Below are 25091 nucleotides of genomic sequence, written 5' to 3'. Positions count from 1 at the left end.
CATCTGTCAGGGTTCCCTCCCCACTCTGAACTCTGGGGTACAGATGTGGGGACCCGCATTAAAGACCCGCTATGCTTATTTCTACCAGCTTAGGTAAAATGGGACCCCTAAATGCATAAATCCCCCTGGCCTTCTCATCCATGAGGCTTTCTTCTGGCAACTAGCAGAAGTTGCTAGATCGCAGGCCCTGGTTCTCATGGGAGACTTTAATCACCCTGATATCTGCTGGGAGAGCAATACAGCGGTGAACAGGCAATCCAGGAAATTTTTGGAAAGTGTAGGGGACAATTTCCTGGTGCAAGTGCTGGAGGAACCAACTAAGGGCAAAGCTTTTCTTGACCTGCTGCTCACAAACAGGGAAAAACCAGTACGGGAAGCAAAAGTGGATGGGAACCTGGGAGGCAGTGACCATGAGATGGTCGAGTTCAGGATCCTGACACAAGGAAGAAAGGAGAGCAGCAGAATACGGACCCTGGACTTCAGAAAAGCAGACTTTGACTCCCTCAGGGAACAGATGGGCAGGATCCCCTGGGAGAATAACATGAAGGGCAAAGGGGTCCAGGAGAGCTGGCTGTATTTTAAAGAATCCTTATTGAGGTTGCAGGAACAAACCATCCCGATGTGTAGAAAGAATAGTAAATATGGCAGGCGACCAGCTTGGCTAAACAGTGAAATCCTTGCTGATCTTAAACGCAAAAAAGAAGCTTACAAGAAGTGGAAGATTGGACAAATGACCAGGGAGGAGTATAAAAATATTGCTCAGGCTTGCAGGAGTGAAATCAGGAAGGCCAAATCCCACTTGGAGTTGCAGTTAGCAAGAGATGTTAAGAGTAACAAGAAGGGTTTCTTCAGGTATGTTGGCAACAAGAAAAAAATCGAGGAAAGTGTGGGCCCCTTACTGAATAAGGGAGGCAACCTAGTGACCGAGGATTTGGAAAAAGCTAATGTACTCAATGATTTTTTTGCCTCTGTCTTCACGCACAAGGTCAGCTCCCAGATTGCTGCACTGGGCAGTACAGCATGGGGAGAAGGTGACCAACCCTCTGTGGAGAAAGAAGTGGTTCGGGACTATTTAGAAAAACTGGACGTGCACAAGTCCATGGGGCCGGATGCACTGCATCCGAGGGTGCTAAAGGAGTTGGCGGGTGAGATTGCAGAGCCATTAGCCATTATTTTTGAAAACTCATGGCGATCGGGGGAGGTCCCAGATGACTGGAAAAAGGCTAATGTAGTGCCCATCTTTAAAAAAGGGAAGAAGGAGGATCCGGGGAACTACAGGCCAGTCAGCCTCACCTCAGTCCCTGGAAAAATCATGGAGCAGGTCCTCAAGGAATCAATTATGAAACATTTAGAGGAGAGGAAAGTGATCAGGAACAGTCAGCATGGATTCACGAAGGGGAAGTCGTGCCTCACTAACCTAATTGCCTTCTATGATGAGATAACTGGCTCTGTGGATGAGGGGAAAGCAGTGGATGTGTTATTCCTTGACTTTAGCAAAGCTTTTGATACCGTCTCCCACAGTATTCTTGCCGCCAAGTTAAAGAAGTATGGGCTGGATGAATGGACTGTAAGGTGGATAGAAAGCTGGCTAGATCGTCGGGCTCAACGGGTAGTGATCAATGACTCCATGTCTAGTTGGCAGCCGGTTTCAAGCGGAGTGCCCCAAGGGTCGGTCCTGGGGCCGGTTTTGTTTAATATCTTTATTAATGATCTGGAGGATGGTGTGGACTGGACTCTCAGCAAGTTTGCAGATGACACTAAACTAGGAGGCGTGGTAGATACACTAGAGGGTAGGGATCGGATACAGAGGGACCTAGACAAATTAGAGGATTGGGCCGAAAAAAACCTGATGAGGTTCAACAAGGACAAGTGCAGAGTCCTGCACTTAGGACGGAAGAATCCCATGCACTGCTACAGACTAGGGATCGAATGGCTAGGTAGCAGTTCTGCAGAAAAGGACCTAGGGGTCACAGTGGACGAGAAGCTGGATATGAGTCAACAGTGTGCTCTTGTTGCCAAGAAGGCTAACAGCATTTTGGGCTGTATAAGTAGGGGCATTGCCAGCAGATCGAGAAACGTGATCGTTCCCCTTTATTCAACACTGGTGAGGCCTCATCTGGAATACTGTGTCCAGTTTTGGGCCCCACACTACAAGAAGGATGTAGAAATATTGGAAAGAGTCCAGCGGAGGGCAACAAAAATGATTAGGGGTCTGGAGCACATGACTTATGAGGAGAGGCTGAGGGAACTGGGATTGTTTAGTCTCCAGAAGAGAAGAATGAGGGGGGAATTGATAGCAGCCTTCAACTACCTGAAGGGGGGTTCCAAAGAGGATGGAGCTCGGCTGTTCTCAGTGGTGGCAGATGACAGAACAAGGAGCAATGGTCTCAAGTTGCAGTAGGGGAGGTCCAGGTTGGATATCAGGAAAAACTATTTCACTAGGAGGGTGGTGAAACACTGGAATGCGTTACCTAGGGAGGTGGTGGAGTCTCCTTCCTTGGAGGTTTTTAAGGCCTGGCTTGACAAAGCCCTGGCTGGGATGATTTAGCTGGGAATTGGTCCTGCTTTGAGCAGGGGGTTGGACTAGATGACCTCTTGAGGTCCCTTCCAACTCTGATATTCTATGATTCTATGATTCTATGATCCATTCCACTCCCTCAGGATGCCCTAATACAACAGAGACAGCACCCACAGAGCATGAGAACCCTCTATTCTCTCCCTAAGGAGGTCCTCCAACCCCCCATGAGCGGCTTCTTTATGGCTCATCTGAGGAGGGGGAAGCACTTCTGCCTGGGCCTAGAGGGGTTGCAGCCCCAGCTGGGTGGGGCCAGGAAACCTCAGCGTCAGGTTCCCAGTGCGTAGGTGGGTGCTAGGCAGACCTGCAGCATGTACACCCGGCCACATGGCAGGGGGAATGGACGGGCCCCAAACATCTCGGCTTGCCCAGCATCTTGGGCTCTGCACAGCTGGGGCTGTGTCCGAGCTGTGTCCTGGGATCAATTGACTTAGCCTCTGAAACTTGCTGCCATGGGGTTTTTTTGGAGTTGTTAACTCCCATGGAGTGACCATGGCCTGGAGGGTAAGACCTTTCCATCTGTAGCAGGCTGTCAGCCCTGAGGCCTGACTGACAAGCTGAGCATCTGAGCAGGGACATCTCCCCATCCCCCTGTCATGAAAGGTGCATCCCCATGCACGGCCGTGTCACGAATGGAAACAGTTCTCAGAGCCAGACACTGGGGAGAACAAGAGGAGCTGTCTGAGTGTCTGAGTCCAGGAATGGGAAGGGAGGTGCTGCAGGTCAGGATTGAGAGTCACCGGCAGAGATGACCCATGCCCATCAATAATAGAAGAGCAGAATAAGGGTAGCTGGCTTCAGACATGTTACTGAGCATGCTCAGCCCATGTGAGCATGCTCAGTAAAAGCCATGCAGGAAATTGGCGGGGGGGGGGAGCATCTGACCCCATATGCCCCCCGCCACACCGCCTCTGGCCCACACTGGAAAGACTATTAAAAGTCTACATCTTTGAATGCAAATTTGTCATGTCTCCAGTCCCCATCTGCTAAGTCATTTCCTTTCCCTCCTGGTTCTCAGAAACTTTTCAAGACCTGCTTTTTTTTCTCTGTGTGATATTTCATATCTGCCTGGCCCCCTGCCCAGCTGGGCTACAGATAACGGGCAATGCAGGGAAGGAAGCTCAGAGGATTTAATCTCAGAAGACATTTCATAGAGTAGAATCATCAAAATATCAGGCTGGAAGGGACCTCATGAGGTCACCTGGTTCAGGCCCCTGTTCCGAGGCAGGAACATGTCAGCCTAGACCAGGGATCAGCATCCTTTGTCGCGCAGCTACAGGCTCACTCTCTTCTGGCTTCCAGGGCCATGGGGGTGCATGTTGCAGCCTGCTTGGCCTCTGCATCGGACAAATTATTCCCTTTGCTTAGGGGTCCTGTTTTCTTGTGTGCCTTTACCTTTACCACATTGATCCGTGTAAACCGGTGACTGAGCTCCTCCACTCGCTTCCACCACTTAGCACGCTTGATTGTGAAGCCGTCTGTTGCCCTGAAACGATTATCTGCCCACCATCTCCGCATTAATGTGGCCCCACGAAATACATAATCTGAATCTACCGCCACACAACATTCTGGCTCAAATTTGGGATCCACTTCATTTAAAGCTGTTAGCAAGGCTGCCAGTTCTGCCTCCGGAGCTGACCTTGCTTCTAGTGAGAAACCAATGGTGCGGACTGTTTCATTTCCTCTGACTCCCACAACAGCTAAGCCTGCAGTTTTCTGTCCCCCCGATAACTACAACTTCCATCCAAAAACCATACCAGTGTCCCCTCCTTCACCGGATTGGGGTTAGCTGCCCCAAACACCTGATGTTGGGTTTTACCTGGGCTAGCTTCACATTGGTGTGGGGTGCCAGCCAGATGTAATCCAGCTACCCAGACTATGGGTTCCTTTAACAATTCCTGCTTTCATGTTTTCTGCCTGTAGAGCCAGCAATCATTTGGCAATATGCTGCCCACTCACTTGTCCCTGTAAGATAGTATGCATGTTTAACAGCCGCAGGGGGTCATGATGAGATCGGACTATTAGTTTGTGCATCCCCATGAGGTATTTGAATTTCCCTACCCCCCAGTAGGTGCACAACAGCACCTTTTCACACCATCCAGACTTCAGTTCCACAGCACTCAAAAGTCTAGAGGCAAAGGCAACAGGTTGGTCTTTTGCTCCATACTCCTGTGTTAAGGCACAACCAATGGTAGTGTCAGATACCAAAGGGTACAGATAAAAGAGTTTCTCCCCATCCAGGGGGCCAACACTGGAGCACTGGCCAGGTTTTCCTTTAGTACTCTCACTGCCTCAGTAGACTCTTCTGACCATTCCCAAGTTGAGGCTCAGGTTAGGTCAAATAGAGGTTGGGCTATTTCTGTATAATTGGCCACAAAATCCCTGCAAAATCCAGTTAGACCCAGAAAACTTTGCAGGCTTTAAACAGCCGTAGGCAGTGGCAGGGACTGGATCAGTTGCACCCGTTCCCTATCGATTTCCCTTCCCATCTATGACACTTCCACTCCTAAGTAGGTCATTCTTGTCTGCCCCATCTGAGCCTTTTTCTCATTGACCTTCAACCCTGCTCTTGCCAAAGCTTGCAGGACCTGCTCAGTTAGTTCCCTGTCTTCCTCCTCTGTCTGTGACATTAGCAACAGGTCGTCTACATATTGTACACACCTTGCTGAATCCACCCCTCCAGAGCCTGTCTCATGTATCTGTGAAAAATTGCAGGGGAGTCCCGATATCCCTGGGGTAGGACTGTGCAGCAGAATTGTCTGCTCTCCCATGTGAATGCAGTTTTATACTGACATGAGGTAGCTAGTGGCAGAGACCAAAACCCATTCGCTATGTCCAAAACAGTGAACATTCGTAATTGGGGTCCAATACGGGCCAACATTTCAGAGTATGCTGCCACTACTGACGCTGGTGAATTGGCCAGAGCGTTTAGTGCCCTGTAATCCACAGTCAGGCACCAGGTAGCATTTGGCTTTCTCAATGGCCACATAGCAGCATTACAAGGGGAGGCAACCGCTGTAATCAGTCCCCTGTGTTACAGTTCCCTAATAGTTACCCCCACCTCTGCCAATGCCTCCCGAGGAACAGAATACCGCTTCTGTGGGAGAGGGTCCCCACCTTCTAACAGTACCTCAATACTGCCTCTACCACAATCCAGGTTATCCTTAGCCCCCACAGGAATGTGTTCCCTCCCTGCCGGGGGTGGTGGGAGGGCATGTGCTGCTTTAATGGTCATGGTGGCTATCCCCATAGGAATGGTATAGCCCTGATCATCCTGTGTCTGCCCCAATAAACACACCCAATTGGCTAAGTCCAGTACAAGTTCCAGCGTGTGTAAATCTCCCGCCTCCAATAGATTAAGCATATCATTACAACCCCACATAATGTCCCCTTCCCCCCAGATTCCTTTGATTTGTCCCTGCCTCAGGGTTAACTGTGTCTCCCCTCCCGTTGCCCCTACAATTGTCACAGTTATTTCTGAGGGCCTCCCCTGCCCCCATGTCATTAAGCTGATGGCTGCTCCAGTGTCTATCAAAAAATCCTTCATGGGACTCCCTTCAATCGCCCCCTGGAGCATGGGGCGACCAGTTGCGTGCTATCCTAAACTGAGAACATGGACACCTTCCAGGGCACCCCTAAGTCACAGCACTCACCTCTGGCCCTCCCACTGGTTCACGGGGGTGGGGGAGTCCTGGCACCGAACACATTTCTGTCTCCAAGAAAAATTGTGTCTGACATTTTAGTCAGTTCCAGTCCCCTGGCCTCTGGGGCCACGTTCCCCCTGATCTGGTAAGATCCTGGGTAGTCAGTTTAACCTGCAGTCTCTAGATCTGTTGCTCTATAGCTGCCCGCTCGTCCCTGACTACGCCCCCAAATGCACGACCTCACCCTCTACCTTCTCCCCTCCGGGCTGACCCACTCCTTTCCACCTTGTACTGATCCCCTTCAGTAATAACATGGACCGGCTCTCCCCCCCCGAGGCATCTGCCTCCACACATCTGCCTGTTCCAGAAACTGGGGTAGCTGATTGGGAGCAAGTTCAGGGTGCTGCTACCGTAAATGCCCCACGAACTGAGTATTGCTCAGCTCCAACTATTTCTCCAGCAATTCCACACCCCTACCATGCTCCACACCCCCACCAGGTCCTGGTGCCCCTGTCTGGGGTATCATCCATGGACCGTCCAGGGGACCCACCCAGCACCGTGCCCATGCCTGTATGCAATTAAGTGCATCCCGCCCTGTTCTCCCAGGGATTTGCTTTATCTTATTCATCCCCGCAGTACAAGAGTACACCCCAAACAACTGCTTTGCCACCTGTCCAGGGATTAGAAATGGGTGTGCCAGTCCCGCCACATCAATTCCCAAGGTGCCCCATCCCAGAAGACTAAACCATATGATCACCTGGTCCTCACGAATTAGACCCTCCATCTCCCTGCCCACCTCCACTAGCCACAGCACAAACTGATCCCAATCCTCCCGGGGTACCTTTCCCAAACGGCCCAGTACTGCCTCCCAGTCCTTCAGGGACAAGGGGCGGATTTCTGCCTGTTCTATTACTTGTGGGGCATGATCCCCCCACCCTGCAACCGGGGCCACTATTCCTGCCTCCTGTAGTTCCTCCCAGGTAGCCTCTCTCGCAGGGGCTGTAACTGCAGATCGTTGGCTTACAACATCCACTGGCAGTGGTGGGTACAGTGTATTTTCAGGATAGGGTGGTGGAGGTGTCTCCTTCAGCTCCATTAGTGGGGCGGATGGTCTGGGGTCCCCAAGTCCATTGCTCCCATGTTTACACTGATACAATTCCTCCTCTAAATCTCCTACTCTCCCCAGTAGTTCATCCCTCTCTCCGGATTGCCTCACAAGACTCCTCTGTCCGTGCAGCATCCCGTGCCTTCAAATCCGCTACCTCTACCGCTAACACGGATTTTTCTGTTCAAATCCGTTGCTGATCCACAATCCCCTCCAAATCCTTAATGTGTTGGAGGAGATCGGCTTCCCTTTTTACCCAGTATGCCATCCCAGCACACAAACCTTGTAATACCAGTCCCTTTTTCCTACATTCCTTTCCCTTGGGGTCTCCCAAAACCTCCTCCATCTCCTTCTCAATCTCATCCCAGGTGGATCCCTGCACCTGGTATGGGCCCTGATTCTTCTTTATCCATTTGTTCAAAAAATCCGTTACCCCAGCTTGCCAGAACCCGCAACTACCATCACGAGAGTTCGCCAGACCCCCTCCAAGCAGCTGCGCGGACTGTTGGGGAGGGCGACTTACAGGCTGCCACTCACCTATCCCATGCGATGTATCTGAGTTACGGCACCAAGATGTTAGAGAGCTTATTCCTTCACTCTCCCACTTCCCAGATCCTTCTCGCATGAACAGAGAGCAACAATACCCAAAGTCCGAAGGTGCGAACAATTCAATGTTTATTGGGGTGAACTTCCAGGAAGCTTAAATCCAAGTTCCTTTTTCCTTATTTTCGAATCCCATCTTACTTCCTGTTTGCCCCTAATTTATATAGGAATATTCTTAGCTATGCCTTAACCAATCATTCTACTAAAATTTACCTAACCGATCCTAACATATTGTAACATGATTAGCTAACCAATTATATCCCACCACCTTAATTAGTTTACACCCAGCAAAATTAATTATACAGCAGACAGAAACAATCACAGAACCAGCCAGAGACCAGGCAAATAAAAATACAAAACAATACAGAAGTGAGGATTGCACAACTACATCTATACAGACATAAGGGTTTTCCAGATGTGTCTATTGATAAGTGAGTTCTTACCAGACAGAAAACTATCAAACTAAATTTCCTTTTACATGTTCTGGGCTCTTTCCTTTCTCTGGAGGTGATAGATCGGATCACCTTCCTAACAGCCCCAGATTGCCTTATTTCAATATGACTGAACAGGGTCTTAGACTGTCACAGTGAGAGAAGGCCCTTACACCAGCAGACAGTGATTTTGATTCTTTCTTTTATACCTCTATAACTAGCTAAGTGATAAGAATACACCGAGATTCTTAAAGTACAGGCCTTTGCAGGCAGGCTTGAATATCTATATCCTAATAGTATGATCCACTACAGCCTCCAGATCCTTTTTGCAGTGCTACCACCTAGCCAGTTATTCCCCATTTTGTAGTTGTGCATTTGATTTTTCCTTCCTGTTGCCAGCACAGAGTGCCCGAGGCAAAGCAACAGCGCGTTCGTTTCCCGGTGTGCTTCGCGTCAATAAACACACCAGGGGGAGAAGCAAACAAAGTTTATTTGGGATCCCAAAGCGGTGCTAGGAGACAGGCACGTCTCAGATCAAGCACACTAACAGAAACAGTTTTTCTTCTTTTATACATTTTGCAGTTAAGCCTCCCCCCCCTTTCCCCTCCAGCCCTCCCTTTCTCCCCCCCCCCATTCTTCCCTTTACCCCTCCCATCCCTGGTAATAGTTACTAAGCAAATAACGATTACATTTAAGCAGTTAAGTCATTCTTGGCAGCTATAAGCCTAGCTTGTTAGTAACTTCTTTAAACCGTTATCTTGTCCTTTTTCCCTTCAGCCAGAAACATGCAGGCCTCATTATTACCGCTTGAGCAGGGGGTTGCACACAGATAACTGGTTGCTTACATATTCCAATTGCACCTGGCTTTTGAGGTTGATTAGAGTTTAAACATGGAAGGATAGAGTTTGGTTCACTTAGGCCTAGTGCAGGAAGGCTTCATTGATACTTAGTGGCCTTCCACCCTCCCGAGTTACCTAGGGTGAGGCCTAGTGACGTCAGCATTCCTAAGTGAAGTACTTTGCACATACCTGTATTAAATTTCATGTTGGTGATTCCAGACCAAACCTCTAATTTATCAAATATATTTCAAAACCTAATGTTGTTCTTCAAAGTGTTTACAGCCCCTCTCAGATTGGTGTCATCTTCACTTCATCATCCAAGCCATTAATGAAAAGATTGCAAAATACCAGACCCAGGACTGATCCCTGCAGGACTCAACTAGAATCATTTTCCCAGTTTGACACACAGTCAATGATAGTTTTTGAGTACTGTCTTTCAACCCATTCTGCCATCAACTTATGCTAATTTCCCTAGTTTACTTATGAGAATGTCTTGTGGCACAGTGTCAAAAGCCTTCCTAAAATCAAGATATGTCATGTCTACTGCTCCCCCCGCCCCATCCACTAGGCCAGGATCCCAATTTAAGAAGGAAATTCGGTTGATTTGGCATGATTTGTTCTTGCTGGCCATTCCTGTAATTCTATTATCCTCTAGGCACTTCCAAATCGATTGTTTATAATGTGCTCCAATATCTTTCCAGGTATCAAAGTTAGGCGGACTGGTCTACAATTCCTTGCATTCTCTTTGTTCCTCTTTTTAAAGATAAGTACTATGTTTGCCCTTCTCCAGGTCTCTGGGACTTCACCTGTCCTCCAGAGGTTCTCAAAGACACGTCCTAATAGTTCCGTGATTGCTTCAGCCAATTCCGTATGTATCCAATTATTAATTTAATCAGGCTCTGCTAACTTGAATACATCTAACCTAACTAAATGTTCTGTAACCAGTTCTTTCCCAATTTTGGCTTGTGTTCCTTCCCCCTCGCTAGTATTAATTGTGAAGAGTATCTGTTCACCATTAACCTTTTTAGTGAAGTCTGAGGCAAAAACGACATTAAACACCTTTTTTAATTTTGTTTGTTAGTTCTCCTTCCCGGCTATGTAGTGAACCTACACTTTCCTGAATCTTTCTCTTGCTCCTAATGCATTTCAAGGACCTCTTCTTTTATGTCCCTTGCTAAGTGAAACTCTTTTGTGCCTTAGCCTCTCTGATTGTGTTCCTACATGCTAGTCCTGTTCTTTTATACCCCTCCTTAGCAATTTTTCCAAGTTTCCCCTTTTTTTAGGATTCTTCTTTGATTATCAGGTCATTAAAGAACTTCTGCGGAGCCAGGAGGGCGACGGGGGGGGGGGGGGCTCAGCTGTGGAGCCAGGATGAGGGAGGAGGGGGCGACTCAGATCCTTACCTGGCCTGCAGCGGCCGGCGCAACATGCTGGCATGGGGCGGGGACACTACCCCCCTACAGGGGCGAGGAGCCGGCCGGGTTCCCCTCCAAGCCGATAAACTTTACATGGCCACTTGTGCGGCCCCGAGCCGCTCTCCCTCGCTCCTGCCAGGGTCCGGAGCCCCCCCCGACTACCTCCTGGGGGAGCAGCCCCCTTGCCAGCCCCCCTTGCCTGCCTGGTGCCCGTACTCAACAGCTCCAGGAACTGGAAGCCGGCCACCACCCCCTCCCTCCAGGCTTGCCCCACCATTCCAGGAGCAAGCCTTGGAGGGAGGAGGAATGCCACATGCTTGGGGAAGAGGCGGGGCCAGGGCAGGGATTTGGGGAGGGAGCCACATCGGTCGGGACGCAGGACAAACAAGCAAAAATTGGGACAGTCCCGATAAAATTGGGACGTCTGGTCACCCTACAGGCACTGATGGGAAATGTTGTGTCTTGCCGTATAACTTTTCCAGCAGATGTCTGGGTAGTTAAAGTCCCCTTCCCTCCCCACCATCTGCCCTTTGAACTTGTTAATTTCACAGGCTGATTTGTGTCCTCTGGAATCAACACAGAATTTATGAAATCCCATCCCTCTGAGTGTTTCCTTCCCTGCTGGATCTCTGTCATCCTGCTGAGGGGAGCCCCAGCCACTCAGCGGTGAAACCCGGCAGTCTGAGCTGTCTGTCAGACCAGGGCAAGAGGAAAAATAAATCACTAGCATTCAGCCACTCTAGAAGCATCTCCCTCTGCTGTCAGTGGTGATGGGGAATGCGAGATGGTTCCTTTCCCCTCTGGGGGACACTGGCTCTGATGAGGACTCAGGTCTGGGGGACTGACTGGCTCAGGGGGGCAGGGAATGCTACTGCATCTCACCTGAGGCCTGGAATCCATAGGCCCAGGCCTGCACTAACTCGCTCTTTGTAAATGCCCACTGTATCTCCAGCCTGAGCTCTGTCCCCTCCCGCTCCAGTGAATGAGGAGGCTGATGTGCCACCTGAACTGGAGAGCATTTGCCACATTGACCAGCATGGGGGTGGAGGGACCTCCCATGGGCTGCAGAGCTGCCTGGGCTCAGATCTATGTAGGCCGGGCTCCAGCTGTGCATGGCCCCAGCTCTGCAGCACTCCAGGCTGTGGGCCATTACTCACCAAGTAGCCTTATCCCTGGCATCTTGAATTTGAGAGAAAAGGAACCACAGTGCTTGCATGATGACCCTGAGGTTTCTGAGTGTCTCATGCAGAAGACACATCTGTCCCCCACAGGCCTGTGCATGTCATCTGGGCTTTCTGAGGGGTGCAACCTCATATCATAGAATATCAGGGTTGGAAAGGACCTCATCTAGTCAAACCTGCTGCTCAAAGCAGGACCAATCCCAAGACAGATTTTTGCCCCAGATCTCTAAATGGCCTACTCAAGGACTGAACTTACAACCCTGGATTTAGCAGGCCAATGCTCAAGCCTCTGCCTATAAAGGGGGAGGCATCAGCCTAGATGGACCTGATTCAGACCCATCATGCAGGAGCTAATCTGTGGCAAGCAGACCCAAATGCCGGCCTCACATGATTCTGAGCGAGACACATCTGGGCCAAGCCAAGCCACTGCCCCTAGCTCTGGGGCTCCCAAGGCAGCCTCCGGGGGCAGGCCTGCCGCTGGGCACCTTTCCCAGGGTCATGGGATGCTGCACTCCGGCTTCCCTGGACCAGTGCTGTGACCTCAGAAAACATCTCCCATCACTGTTCAGGGTGAGCCATGGGCTGCCATGAACCCAGCTTCCCATCTGGAACCAATTCAGGTCACCCGTGTGCAGGACAGAGGAATTGAGACCAGAGCAGATGCAGAGAAGGGCTGTGAGGGCGCTCAAGGGACCGGAGAGCAGGTCTAATGAGAGGAGAGTGAAAGAGCTGGGCTGGATTAGCCTAAAACACAGCCTGAGATGGGGCCTGATTACTCTCTCTGTTGGTGTGGTGGAGGGTGGACAGACTGTGGGGACAGGGGGCTGTAGAGTTTGGATGGCCTCCACCTCAGGAGAAGGGGACCAATCTCCATGGGGACCAGCCGGCTAGAGGAGTCAAGGGAGGGATAAACTAATAGGCAAAGGGAGGGTAAAGAGGGGAAAGAAATGAGCTCTCAGCAAAAATCAAGAACAAAATTAATCCAGGAACCCCAATTAAATGAAGAGAAGAAATTCTTGACTTGCCCCTGCATCAGTGCGAGGAGTCTGGGGAACAAACACGAGGAATTGGAATTGCTCTTCTAGGAGCATCAGTTTGGTGTAGCAGGTGTGACTGGAACCTGCTGGGATGATTCCCATGAGTGGAAGGTTAAAATCCCTGGTTACCAGCTGGTCAGGAAGGATCAAGTGGACAAATGGGGAGGGGACGTGCACTCAGTGTCAAAAATGTGATGTTTCCTAGGCCCCAGCCTAGCGCATTGACCACAAGCCCAACCTTCCCCTGTAGGGGTTAATTCCCTCCTGGCCCTGGCAGATACAGCCGCTGCTCTGGATGTCACAGCTCGGGTTGATCGCTCAGTACCTGAAACACTTTTTTTTGTAATTTCATTTTTATTCATTGCTGGCAATGGAGCAGTGAGCGAAATGCAGCAGGCCGCGCGGCAGGGGAGGTGGGAAGGAGGCGATCAGCACCGGGAATTGATCTGCAATCAGTTCAGTGCAACCTTTTCTGCGTTCCCTTCCCACTGGCCTCACCAGCGCTGGGAACAGGTGTGTTTGGAAGGGGCGGTGGCAGCCCAATGAACTAACACAGGGGATAGGTCCAGTGAGGACAGGGCAGGCTGCAGTTTTCACAGGAGTTAGCAGGTCAGGTAACAATGAAGATCCCCAATAAATGGTCACTGGACCAGATGACATGGGGGAGAGCTACAACCGCTAGGTCTGCCCCAGGGTTTGGCCCGTGTCCGTTACCCAGGGGAAATAAACCAGCTGTTTCCCTAGCAAAGAGGCAGCCTGAGGATCTGGGTTGGGATTGCCAAGGGAGCCGATGGGAGCTGGTCTTGAACCTGGTTCCTAACTCCTCTAGGCTCTGTGCTTTGATGCTCATTGGTTGGGCATTGCCTGGGTGGAGCGATGGGTGGGGGGCTCAGCCAATCTGCAAAGCAGGCCCCACATCTGGGCATCACCAAAGGACAGAAGCGACACAGCTCCAGCCCCCACAGCTATTTCCGTCTCGGCTCAGGGTTGCAGCCTCCTCATCGTCGCCTGTATCCAGGGGATGAAGGTGGACTTTTGTGTACACCCCCGGAGGGGTGGGTGGCCCCCAGGAGACGATGCCCTGGGCTGTTTTCCCCACACACCAGGGGGCCTCCTGAGTCACCCTGTGAAATAAAACAAGCCATAAATGGAGAACAGCTCAGTGAGTCATTCCCACTGATGCACAGCTCAGTGACAGCCCCCTATGTCAAGCTAGTCTCTGCTCGGATCCCCTAAGGCCCAGCTGGTATCAGTCCCCTGCCCCCAGAGGTGGTCTCTGCCTCCCCCTGGAAGAAGACCCAATACTTTCCCTTTCATTTGTACAGCACCAAGCACAATTGGACCTGATTGCTGACCACTGCTCGTAGGCCTGACTGCAACACCAACAGCCTCATTAATAAGAAGGACTTATCAAGGATGCTTGAAGACAAGAGGAGAATCACCTTCCAAGAGTCTTTGCCCGTCTTTGGATCCCCCACACACATCATGCTGGAGGTGTTATAGGCACGATATGGCCCGTTAGGATTCCTTGCACATGTGGCATCACCACCACATCTACCTCCTCGAGCATGGCCGGGGTCAATTCACAATCTGTGCTAGTGCCGCCCCAGCCGGCAACACTGCACATGGCGCCTGCCTCTACTTTCTCGCTGGTGCGGGGCAGGGCGATGGTATCCACCCATCTGTTCAGCTTTGCTCTCTCTGCCAGCTGAGACACAAGAACGATGAACATCAATGTGAGGGTCGCACTCAAGGACACAGAGACACACCCCAATACCTAGAAACATGCAAACCCATGCCTGAGAGGTCACTGGGGATTGGGGAATGGGTTAGGAGCAGTACCTGCAGCAGTGTGAGGTCACTGGGAACAGGCTGATGGGATGGGGGCCTGTAATCAGACCCCTGCGGCGCCTCCTCCTAGTTGTCTTGGGAATTAGCTCACCAGTCATCAGAGCACCCTCTGCAGGCCAGGTGTCCTGTCTGTCATTGGCCCCATGTCCCTCCCAGACCCCGATGCCCCTTGGCTTGGGTGCTGCCCCCCGGCAGTACCCTACTCTCTCTGGGTCTCCCCACCCAGGGGAACCCCCACCCCTTATCCTAATGTCACCTCAGTCATGGCTACTGCCAGTCACCATCTGGCCCCCACACCCTGGGGCAGACTGCAGTCTATCAGCCAATCATCATAGGCAACAAGGGGTTTGGACTGACTGCCTTTACCCACCCTCAGGCTGCCCCTCTGCAACCCCAATACCTATGTAGGCCTAGAACTAGGCCCTGCAGCCTGGGGAGTTGCTGGCCTGGGGCTTCCCTACCTGCCTGCCTGCCTCTCCAGTCAGAGGGAGACTCCCAAGCTTCTTGCTACCCTGGCCTTCTTATAAGGCCTAGGTGCTCTGTTTGGGGCGTGTCCCCAGCTGCAGCCACTTCCCCAGTCAGCCGGGGTTTTGCTCCTTTACACAGCCCCAGCCCTCTGCAGAGCTTTTCCAACCCCTTCAGGGCTGGAGTGGGTGTTCACCCCGCTATAGGGCCTTACCTGCAGAAGCATGATGTCATTGTTTGTTGTCTCTTTGTTGTACTGCGGGTGGGGGATCCGGTGGCACACGGAGATTTTCTGTTGGCTCTGTTCCTGTTCTCTAATGTTATGGGCTTCCAGCATGACAGAGATCTCGCTGCGAAAGCCAAGACCAATACATGGGGCGTTAGGGGCAGAAGCGTATGTGAGGAGGGGAAGGGGCACATGTGGGTATGACTTATGAACAGTGATATGGGGAGGACAGGGCTCTTTGGGGCTGGGAAATAGCACAGGGGACTTTTCCCCTCTAGGAGGCACTGGCTGCAGCACACAGACCCTGCCCAGTGGCGTTGGGTTCTCAGCCTGTGTCTCTACCAGCCCCTTGTGTTGTTCCTCTGAGCTCCTTCACGCCCCACAGTCCTCCTGCCCCCTGGGTCTCATCTCCTCCCCACCCTTGGCTAGATCCAGACAGGGGAATATGCCACCTCCTCCGAGCCCAGAGCCCAGCAGAGCTGTCCTGGGGCTGTGACTTTCTCTCTGCCCTGATCAGGGCAATGTGTCAGACCCCAGCTGGTGTCAATGGCTGTAGCTCCATTGATTACCCAGAGTTGGATCTGGACCATGGTTTGCAGAGGCCCCTAGAGACACACTGACACCCCCCGACCAGATCATATCCCTGGGCTCTGCTCTCCCAGCCTGTTGCACTCACTGCTCCTTCCCTGCAACCTACGACGGCGCCAGAGCTACCGTCTCTCCCATCACCTGCTAGTGCCCGACCTGCCCCGACATTCCCAGCACAGAGGCTCTTACTCTCCATTGCAGTGAGCAGCCATCAGCACAAAGTTCTCCGACACCAGGAACCCTCCGCAGATACTGGTCTTCCCTTTGCGTTGTATTTTCAGATAGGCCATGTAGGGTCTGGAGTAGGGCTTGGCTTCCCAGCCCCCAATGATCTCCCCTGGGGAGAGACCAGGTTCATAGAAAGAGCCCCATCATCTCCCTGGGCCGGGCTGGGACCGAGCTCCCCATCCCAAAGGGGAGTCCTCACAACCTCATCCCACCCCCTCTCTCCCTGAGGGATTCCTGTGCCTGGAACTCTGCTCCCTCCTCACCTCTCCCCCAGACTGGACACCCCATGGGGCTGGAGGGTAAATCTAAAGCTCTGACCTCGCTGTGTGGAGAATCGGTGCTAAATGCACCAGGAGTGGGTCAGTAATTGCACTGCCTGGAGTTAACAGCTTTGGGGCTGAAGTCACCCCAGATTAAGCCAGGCAGCCCCTGGAAGGGCACAGACAGGTCCCTCCTGGATGCTGCTTCTCCATCAGCCCACAGTCACCAGCCAGGGCTACTCCCAGACTGACCCACCAAACTTTTTAGGAATGTCATTTTTTCTCAGAAAGCCTCGTCTCAAACCTGTCTGAATTATTGTGGTGAAACTGATTATTTCTCCCCAGTGTTGGGTGATATTTAGGTGAAAATTTAAAAGTACCACTTTTTTTCCCCTATGGAAAATAAAAAACGTTTTGTGATCATCTCTGAAGAAGTTTCCATCGGGGTGTGGTGGAAAAACAAATTGCTGTTATTTGCATGAGGGTGGTACGTAGACCGAGATCCAGGCCCCTATTATACCAGGGGCTGTGCAGAAACTAACTGAGATCAGGGGCTCCCTTGCTCCAGGCCTTTCACTGACCCAGGCAGCATCCTGACACAAGCTGAATTATTCTTCACTTTGTACAGATAGGGAATCTGAGGCCCTGGAGATTGTTTGTAAACCTGCCTAAGGGATTTCAGTGACCATCCCCAATCCATACAAATCCCTGACCAAAGAGATCCTGGGCAGATCTGGAAAGTGGTCCCAGATTTCTTGGGTCCCAGCCCAGTGGCCTAGTCCCATGGCCAACCTCCCTGTCTGGGACACGGATTAACAGTGGGGTCATAGAATCATAGAATATCAGGGTTGGAAGGGACCTCAGGAGGTCATCTAGTCCCACGCCTTGCTCAATGCAGGACCAACCCCCAACTAAATCATCCCAGCCAGGGCTTTGTCAAGCCTGACCTTAAAAACCTCTAAGGAAGGAGATTCCACCATCTCCCTAGGTAACCCATTCCAGTGCTTCACCACCCTCCTAGTGAAAAAGTTTTTCCTAATATCCAACCTAGACCTCCCCCACTGCAACTGGAGACCATTGCTCCTTGTTCTGTCATCTGCCACCACTGAGAACAGCCGAGCTCCATCCTCTTTGGAACCCCCCGCCTCAGGTAGTTGAAAGCAGCTATCAAATCCCCCCTCATTCTTCTCTTCTGGAGACTAAACAATCCCAGTTCCCTCAGCCTCTCCTCATAAGTCATGTGCTCCAGACCCCTAATCATTTTTGTTGCCTTTCCCTGGACTCTTTCCAAATCCTTCTTGTAGTGTGGGGCCCAAAACTGGACACAGTACTCCAGATGAGGCCTTACCAATGCCAAATAGAGGGGAATGATCACATCCCTCGAGCTGCTGGCAATGCCCCCACGTATACAGCCCAAAATGCCGTTAGCCTTTTTGGCAACAAGGGCACACTGTTGACTCATATCCAGCTTCTCATCCACTGTAACCCCTAGGCAGGGGCGGCTCTAGGCACCAGCAAAGCAAGCACGTGCTTGGGGCAGCCCATTTGCAGGGGCGGCAGGGATCCAGCATGGGAGCTGAGAACCAACAGGGGGCCCTGGGAGCTGTAGTTCCTTGGTTAGCTCCCTGCCTATATAGCCAGCCCTGGAGCAGGGAAAGAACTACATTTCCCAGCATTCCCTTGGCCACTACCAACAGGAAAGAGGGGGAGGGAGTGAAGTAGCTGAGACCTCATGCTGCAGCCTGCTATGAATGGAGAGCTGCAATCTGAAGGGCAGCGATACCATATTTTAACATTCAAAAAATAGGACACTCCATGGGGAGGGAGGGTAGCCCCACCCTGCCCCCATCCACTCCCTCTGACTGCCCCCCGCAGAAACTCCAACCCATCCAACCCCCCCTGCACCCTGTCCCTTGGTCGGCCCCTGCTGGGACCCCTGCCCCCCAGGACCCCACCGCCTATCTAAGCCTCCCTTCTCCTTGTCCCCAACTGCCCCCTCCTGAGACCGCCCCAACTTCCCCCCTAGGACCCCACCCCCTACCTGTCCCCTGACAAATCCCCGGGACTCCCATGCCTATCCAACCGCTGCCTGTCCCCCGACTGCCCCCCCAACCCTGACCCATCTAATCCCCCCTTCTCCCTGCCCCTGACTGCCCCCCTGAACCTCCGCCCCATCCAACCCCCCAACCCCCTTACTGTGCCACTCAGACCAGCATGTCTGGCTCCGCACAGCGCCAGACACGCTGCTGCATACATGCTGCCGTGCTCCCCTGTGGAGCCACAGCCCCCCCCAACCCCCCAGCACCTGCCTTCCTCAAAATTCAGGAGCGCTCAAGCTCAGTTTGGGCGGCTGTTACTTCCTTTCTCCCAAATCAAATCTACTGATCCACTGTAACTTGCTGTAGAAAAAGTAGGATAAATTGAGCAAGAAATGCTTCCCAGTGGTTATTAGGACTAGAATTGCTATTTTCAACAGCCATTGCCTTTTTGTTTGTTTGTTTGTTTAAAAGGAAGACAGTGATATTGCATTGGCAAATTCCCCATAGAAACAAAGAGTGGAACAAAAGAATAATAAAGGCACCTCAACTTTTCCTCATTTATGTAGGACAATCTTATAATATGCATCCAGATATCCTCCAATCACACAAGCTGAAAATTGTTCCACTTTACTGCAGTTCTGTAACCATATGGGAACCAATCCTGTCTGTGTTCTGTGCACCTCTAAAATTCATGCTGAATGACCTGCCGTGGGAGCGAGTTACCAGTGACCCAGGGCTGTGGTGGAAGGAGGGTGCAGGTGGGGGAGGGGGGAGAGAGCCCAGGGCTGGGGCGGCAGGAGATGTTTGTGGGGGGCAATGGTGGGGGGGAATGAGGGAGCCCAGAGCTGGGGCGGCAGGGGGCGTGGGTGGGTGGGTGGGGAGAGCCCAAGGCTGGGGCAGCATGGGGGTGCGGCGAGGAGCCCAGGGCTGGGCCAGGGGGCAGCCAAAATTTTTTTTGCTTGGGGCGGCAAAAAACCTAGAGCCGGCCCTGCCCCTAGGTCCTTTTCTGCAGAACTGCTGCCTAGCCACTCGGTCCCTAGTCTGTAGCAGTGCATGGGATTCTTCCCTCCTATGTGCAGGACTCTGCATTTGTCCTTGTTAAACCTCATCAGATTTCTTATGGCCCAATCCTCTAATTTGTCTAGATCCATCTGTATCCTATCCCTACCCTGCAGTGTATCTACCACTGCTCCCAGTTTAGTGTTATCTGCAAATTTGCTGAGGGTGGAATCCATGCTATCCTCCAGATCATTAATGAAGATGTTGAACAAACTGGCCCCAGGACTGACCCTTGGGGCGCTCCACTTGATACCAGCTGCCAACTAGACATGGAACCATTGATCACTATGCATTGAGCTCGATGATCTAGCCAGCTTTTTAGCCACCTTATAGTCCATTCATCCAGCCCATACTTTGCTAAAGCTTTGCTAAAGTCAAGGAATAACACGTCCACTGCTTTCCCCCCATCCACAGAGACAGTTATCTCATCATAGAAGGGAATTTGGTTTGTCAGGCATGACTTGCCTTTGGTGAATACATGCTGACTGTTCCTGATCGCTTTCCCTTTCTGTAAGTGCTTCAGAATTGATTCCTTGAGGACCTGCTCCATGATTTTTCCAGGGTCCCAAAGGAGCCTTTGGGAGCTTTGCCACCCAACCCCTTGCGCTGCTGGGAGAGCCCCAGCCACACTCAGGAGAGGATACAGGGTTCAATACAGGTGCTTGGCCCCATCAGGAGCAAGGGGGAGACCCTAAATGCTGCCCACAGGTCCCCATATGGGGCAAAGGTCCCGCTCCCCGCAGGCCCTGATCCCACCCCAAATTCTCCAGCCTGAGACCCAGGGGGAAGGAGAAAGGCTACGGGAAGCAGGACCAAGATTAAGAGCTGCATCATCAGAGACATCCAGGGATGGGCACGGAGCCTCTTCCTGAGCCCCAGTGCTTATATGGACAAGACAGCGGGAGGGGTGGTCAGGGACTGGCAATCACAGGGACGTGTACCCTCCTGCCCGGAAACACCCACCCCGGATGGCCCAGGAGTGGAGTTGCTGATTGGCAAAGCCTCAAGCCACAGCTGTGACCACATCAGGGCGGGGGGTTTCCTCCCTGCTCTGGTGCCCGCTTGGCCTGGCTGCGGATGTGGTTAACCCTGCCCCCTTCCTACTACAGGTGTAAGATACACCCCTGGGCTTCTCTGCACCAAGATACCCTGACCCATAGATTTCAAGGGCAGGAGAGACCATTGTGACCTTCCAACCTGACCCCCTGGTGGACACCCAGAGCCAGAACCCACCCAGCGACTCCTGCCTCCACCACGACCCTGGGTCAGTTGTTCCCATGGCTCCATGTTTAATGTTTGCATATTAGTCTCAACCAGACCTTTTCTGACTCCAGCTGCTGGCCATCGTGTCTTATCCTGCCTTGGCCAGAGAGGATGAAGACTCCCCCTGCTCTCAGAAAACCCCCTCCCCATGGAGGTTACTACAGAGGGGGCTGAATCCCCTTTTCGCATCCAAAACCCTCAGGGGGTCACTCTCCTTGGAGCTCTCCCCACAAAGCAGGGTCTCCAGATCTCAGCTTGTTCTTGTAGCTCTTTCCAATTTCACAACATCCAGCTGGAAGTATGGACACCAGAGCTGGACATAATCTCCAGTCATGGTCCCATAGGTGCCGTATCCAGAGGTGACCCCACCTCCTTGCTGCTACTCAATATCCCCTGGTTTATACACCCAAGGATGGTATCTGCCTGCTTAGCTCCTGCATTCCACTGAAATCTCTTGTTTGGTTGGGTTCCACCATGCTCCCTTTCAGAGTCCCCGCTCTCCAGGTCCTGCCAGCGTGAACAACATCCCTTGTCCCTCGATGTTTAACCTTGCATTTGGCTGGATTCATGTGCAGGTCTAATTGAGCCGAACTCACAAGGTGACCCTGGCAGCTCTGTAGCTTGGAGGCATCCCCTATCCCACTTTTCCTTGTGTTCTCTGCAGATTTTACCAGCAACAATTTTACATGAACTTCCAGATCATTGATACAGATACTCAATAACCTCAGGCCCAGAACAGATCTTTTCTGGGCCCACCAGAAACACAGATGTGGATGCTGATTCCCCTCTGAAGATCACATTTTGAGGAGGATCAGTTAGCCCATTTTGGAGCCATGTTGAGTTTTTTGAGAGCTAATTTCTCAATTCAAATGTCGTGTGGTACTTGGAAAAACTCCCCACGGGAATCCACATATATATTACATCAGCACAGTCACCTTAAAGAACCACACTTTTAACGTTGCTCAGAAATGACAGAATGGTTATTGGTTTCAGAGGGGTAGCCGTGTTAGTCTGTATCAGCAAAAACAACGAGGAGTCCTTGTGGCACCTTAGAGACTAACACATGTATTGGGCATACGCTTTTGTGGGCTAAAACCCACTTCATCGGATGCATGGCGTGGAAAATAGAGTAGGCAGGTATAAATACACAGCAATTGAAAAGATGGGAGTTGCCTTACCAAGTTAGGGGGTCAGTGCTAACGAGCCAATTCATTAAGGTAAAAGTGGCCTATTCTCAACAGTTGACAAGAAGGGTTGAATACCAAGGGAGGGAAAATCACTTTTGGAGTGCTAATGAGGTCAATGCAATCAACATAGCCTGGGGCTCAGCCTCTTTGGGGGCTGATAAACTCAGTGGGGCAGCAGGAGCAGGAGCAGGGGAGTTGTCTGTCTCTGACAATCTGTTGGGGGGGGGTCAGAGACACTTTGGGCATCAGATATAGAATGTCTGGGGTGGGGCGCTGGTATCAGGATGATCAGAGCCACCCGCCTCTATCTCACACCCAGGGGGACAGGGGCGTGTTTTCTCACCCAGCACTGATACCGATCAGTGTTACCCACAGCCCACGCACACAGGAGAGCTGGGGAAGGGCAGAACTTGGTGCTTGGAACAGTGACAGCAGCACAGGGATGCCCTAGAGGGAAAATGCCCCACGTCTGATTAGGAACCCTCTCAACCAGCTAGTCCCCTGCTATGGGGCTGGCTCAGAGCAGGCACCCCCTATAGAGGAAGGGCCCCATGTTTATTCCGCACCCCCCTGAGACAGTTTATCCCTGATCCTGGGGCTGGTATCAGTCTCACCAATGTTGCTTAGAGAGACAAAATCCCCTCCCTGCTCCTATTCTCCTGGTTTTACAGCCCAGGCTCTGGTCGGTTTTGCCCCAGCATTGCGTGGGGAACTCATGGCGTTGCTTGTTCACTGTAAGCCCACCTAGATCCTTTGTAGAGCCCCAGTTCTCCAGTCCCAGCTCCGAGGAGGTGGCCAGGTCTCTTGGGCCGAGATGGAGAACATTGCATTGGCTGGATTCACACCCCTGGTGTATGACTGGGCTCAGCTCACCAAGCGCCCCAGCTTGATCCCTGTACCTTTCCCCACCTTGTCAGCATTTACCACACGGCCCAGCGCTGTGACACCCGCAGATCTGATCGCAGCTTAAGCTGGTTTTAGGTGTCCAACCTGAGACTTCAGCGTGGCCGGGACTGTCAGAGTAGCAGGGCCCCATTGTGCTGGGTGCTGTACTGTGTTTATTATGTTTATCATGGTAGCGTCTAGAAGACAGGGGCTGTACATTATTTATTAGGTGCACTAGGGTAGCACCTATGTGCACCAGCCATGGCTCAGGACAGCAAACAGCAGGACAGGCAAACAGAGGGAGTTTGCCTGGGATTCTGCCTGGTGGGAGTTCCCACGGAGTTGTTTGCCTTTCAGGCTTCCGTGAGTAGTAAACACAACATCGGAAGAGGCTCTTAGAAGGAAGACAATATGGATAGTGAGCGATCAGCTGTTGTGACCTGCACAGGATGTTCCAAATTTGTCTTTCTCCCAGAAGATAGAAGTGACTTTGTCTGTACGAAGTGCCAGCTGGTCTCTATTTTGGAAGAGAAGGTTAAAGGACTGGAGACCCAAGTATTAACCCTGCGTTGCATCAGAGAAAATGAAGAGTTTCTGGATAGAAGTCAGTGTGTGGTACTGCAGGCACAGCATGCTGAAGAATCAGAGAGGACAGTGCAGAACAGGGAAGAAAATTGGCAGCATGTGACCCCCAGAAGAAGAAGGAGGAGAACTTATGTACCCCCAATGCAGATAGAGGTAAGAAACCATTTTCAGGCTCTCTGCACAGGTACTATGGCAAAGAATGGTTTGGAAGAGTTATCTGAGGGAAGAGATCAAAAGGGGACCCCATTGACCGGAAGGCATGGGAAACATTGTCCTAGGGACAGGGGTTCCATGACCACCACTCCCAAGAGGAGGAGATGGGTGGTGGTGGTCGGGGACTCCCTCCTAAGGGGGATGGAGTCATCCATCTTCCATCCAGACTTGGAAATTCGAGAAGTGTGCTGCTTGCCTGGAGCTACAATTCAGGATGTGATGGAGTGTCTGCTGAAACTGATCAAGCCCTCGGACCGCCACCCATTCCTACTTCTCCACGTGAGCACCAATTATACTGCCAAGAATGACCTTGAGCAGGTCACTGCAGACTACATGGCTCTGGGAAGAAGGATAAAGAAGTTTGAGGCAGAAGTCGTGTATTCAACCTTCTTCCATGTTGAAGGAAAAGCCCCAAGTAAGGACCATCAAATTGTGGAGGTAAATACGTGGTTATGCATGTGGTGTCAGAAAGGGGGCTTTGGATTCTTCGACCATGGGATGTTGTTCCAGGAAGAAGGATTGCTAGGAAGAGATGGGATCCACCTAACGAAGAGAGGGACGAGCATCTTCCCAGGCAGGCTTGCTAACCTAATGAGGAGGGCTTTAAACTAGGTCCACCAGGGGATGATGACCTAAGCCTGGAGGTAAGTTAGGAAGAGGGATCCCAGGAGGAAACACAAGGAGGAGGGTGAAACAGGGGAAGCATCCTCTTTCATACTGAGAAAGTAGGGCAGTCAGCTAGTTATCTTAGGTGCATGTACATGAACACAAGAAGCCTGGGAAACAAACAGGAAGAATAGGAAGTCCTGGCACTGTCAAGGAACTATGATGTGATTGGAATAATGGAGACTTGGTGGGGTAACCCACATGACTGTAGCACTGTCATGGATGGGTATAAACTGTTCAGGAAGGACAGGCCAAGGAGAAAAGGTGGAGGTGTTGCACTGTATGTAATGGAGCAGTATGATTGCTCAGAACTCCAGTATGAAACTGGAGAAAAGTCTATTGAGAATCTTTGGGTTAAGTTTAGAGACGAGAGCAACAATAGCGATGTCATGGTGAACATCTGCTATAGACCTACAGACCAGGAGAAGGAGGTACACGAGGCTTTCTTTGGACAAATAACAGAAGTTTCCAGATCACAGGCCCTGGTTCTCATGGGGGATTTCAATCACCCTGACATCTGCTGGGAGAGCAATACAGCAGTGCACAGACAATCCAGGAAGTTTTCTGACAGTGTTGGGGACAAGTTCCTGGACAAAGTGCAGGAGGAACCAACTAAGGATCATGCTCCTCTTGACATTGGTAGGGGAAGTAGAAGTGGGTGGCAACCTGGGCAGCGGTGACCATGAGATGGTTGAGTTCAGGATCCTGACAAAAGAAAGAAAGAAGAGCAGCAGAATACGGACCCT

At 51.6% G+C, this 25091-nt stretch overlaps 1 protein-coding gene across 1 annotated transcript in view; it reads right to left on the bottom strand.

Annotated features, from left to right (window-relative positions):
• Nucleotides 1-20380, bottom strand: part of LOC117885533 (tryptase gamma-like) — a 28370-nt gene extending 7990 nt beyond the window's left edge. The window contains 8 exon segments of the mRNA XM_034786805.1: nucleotides 13822-13863; nucleotides 13865-13915; nucleotides 13917-13954; nucleotides 14273-14376; nucleotides 14379-14538; nucleotides 15361-15496; nucleotides 16150-16292; nucleotides 20303-20380. Of these exon segments, the coding sequence (XP_034642696.1) occupies nucleotides 13822-13863; nucleotides 13865-13915; nucleotides 13917-13954; nucleotides 14273-14376; nucleotides 14379-14538; nucleotides 15361-15496; nucleotides 16150-16292; nucleotides 20303-20380 (752 nt within the window).
• Between the last annotated feature and the right edge of the window lie 4711 nt (nucleotides 20381-25091).

The sequence above is a fragment of the Trachemys scripta genome, chromosome 12 (assembly GCF_013100865.1).
Source record: "Trachemys scripta elegans isolate TJP31775 chromosome 12, CAS_Tse_1.0, whole genome shotgun sequence".
In the NCBI taxonomy this organism is placed as follows: Eukaryota; Metazoa; Chordata; order Testudines; family Emydidae; genus Trachemys; species Trachemys scripta.
This window is presented reverse-complemented; position numbering and strand designations above follow the sequence as displayed.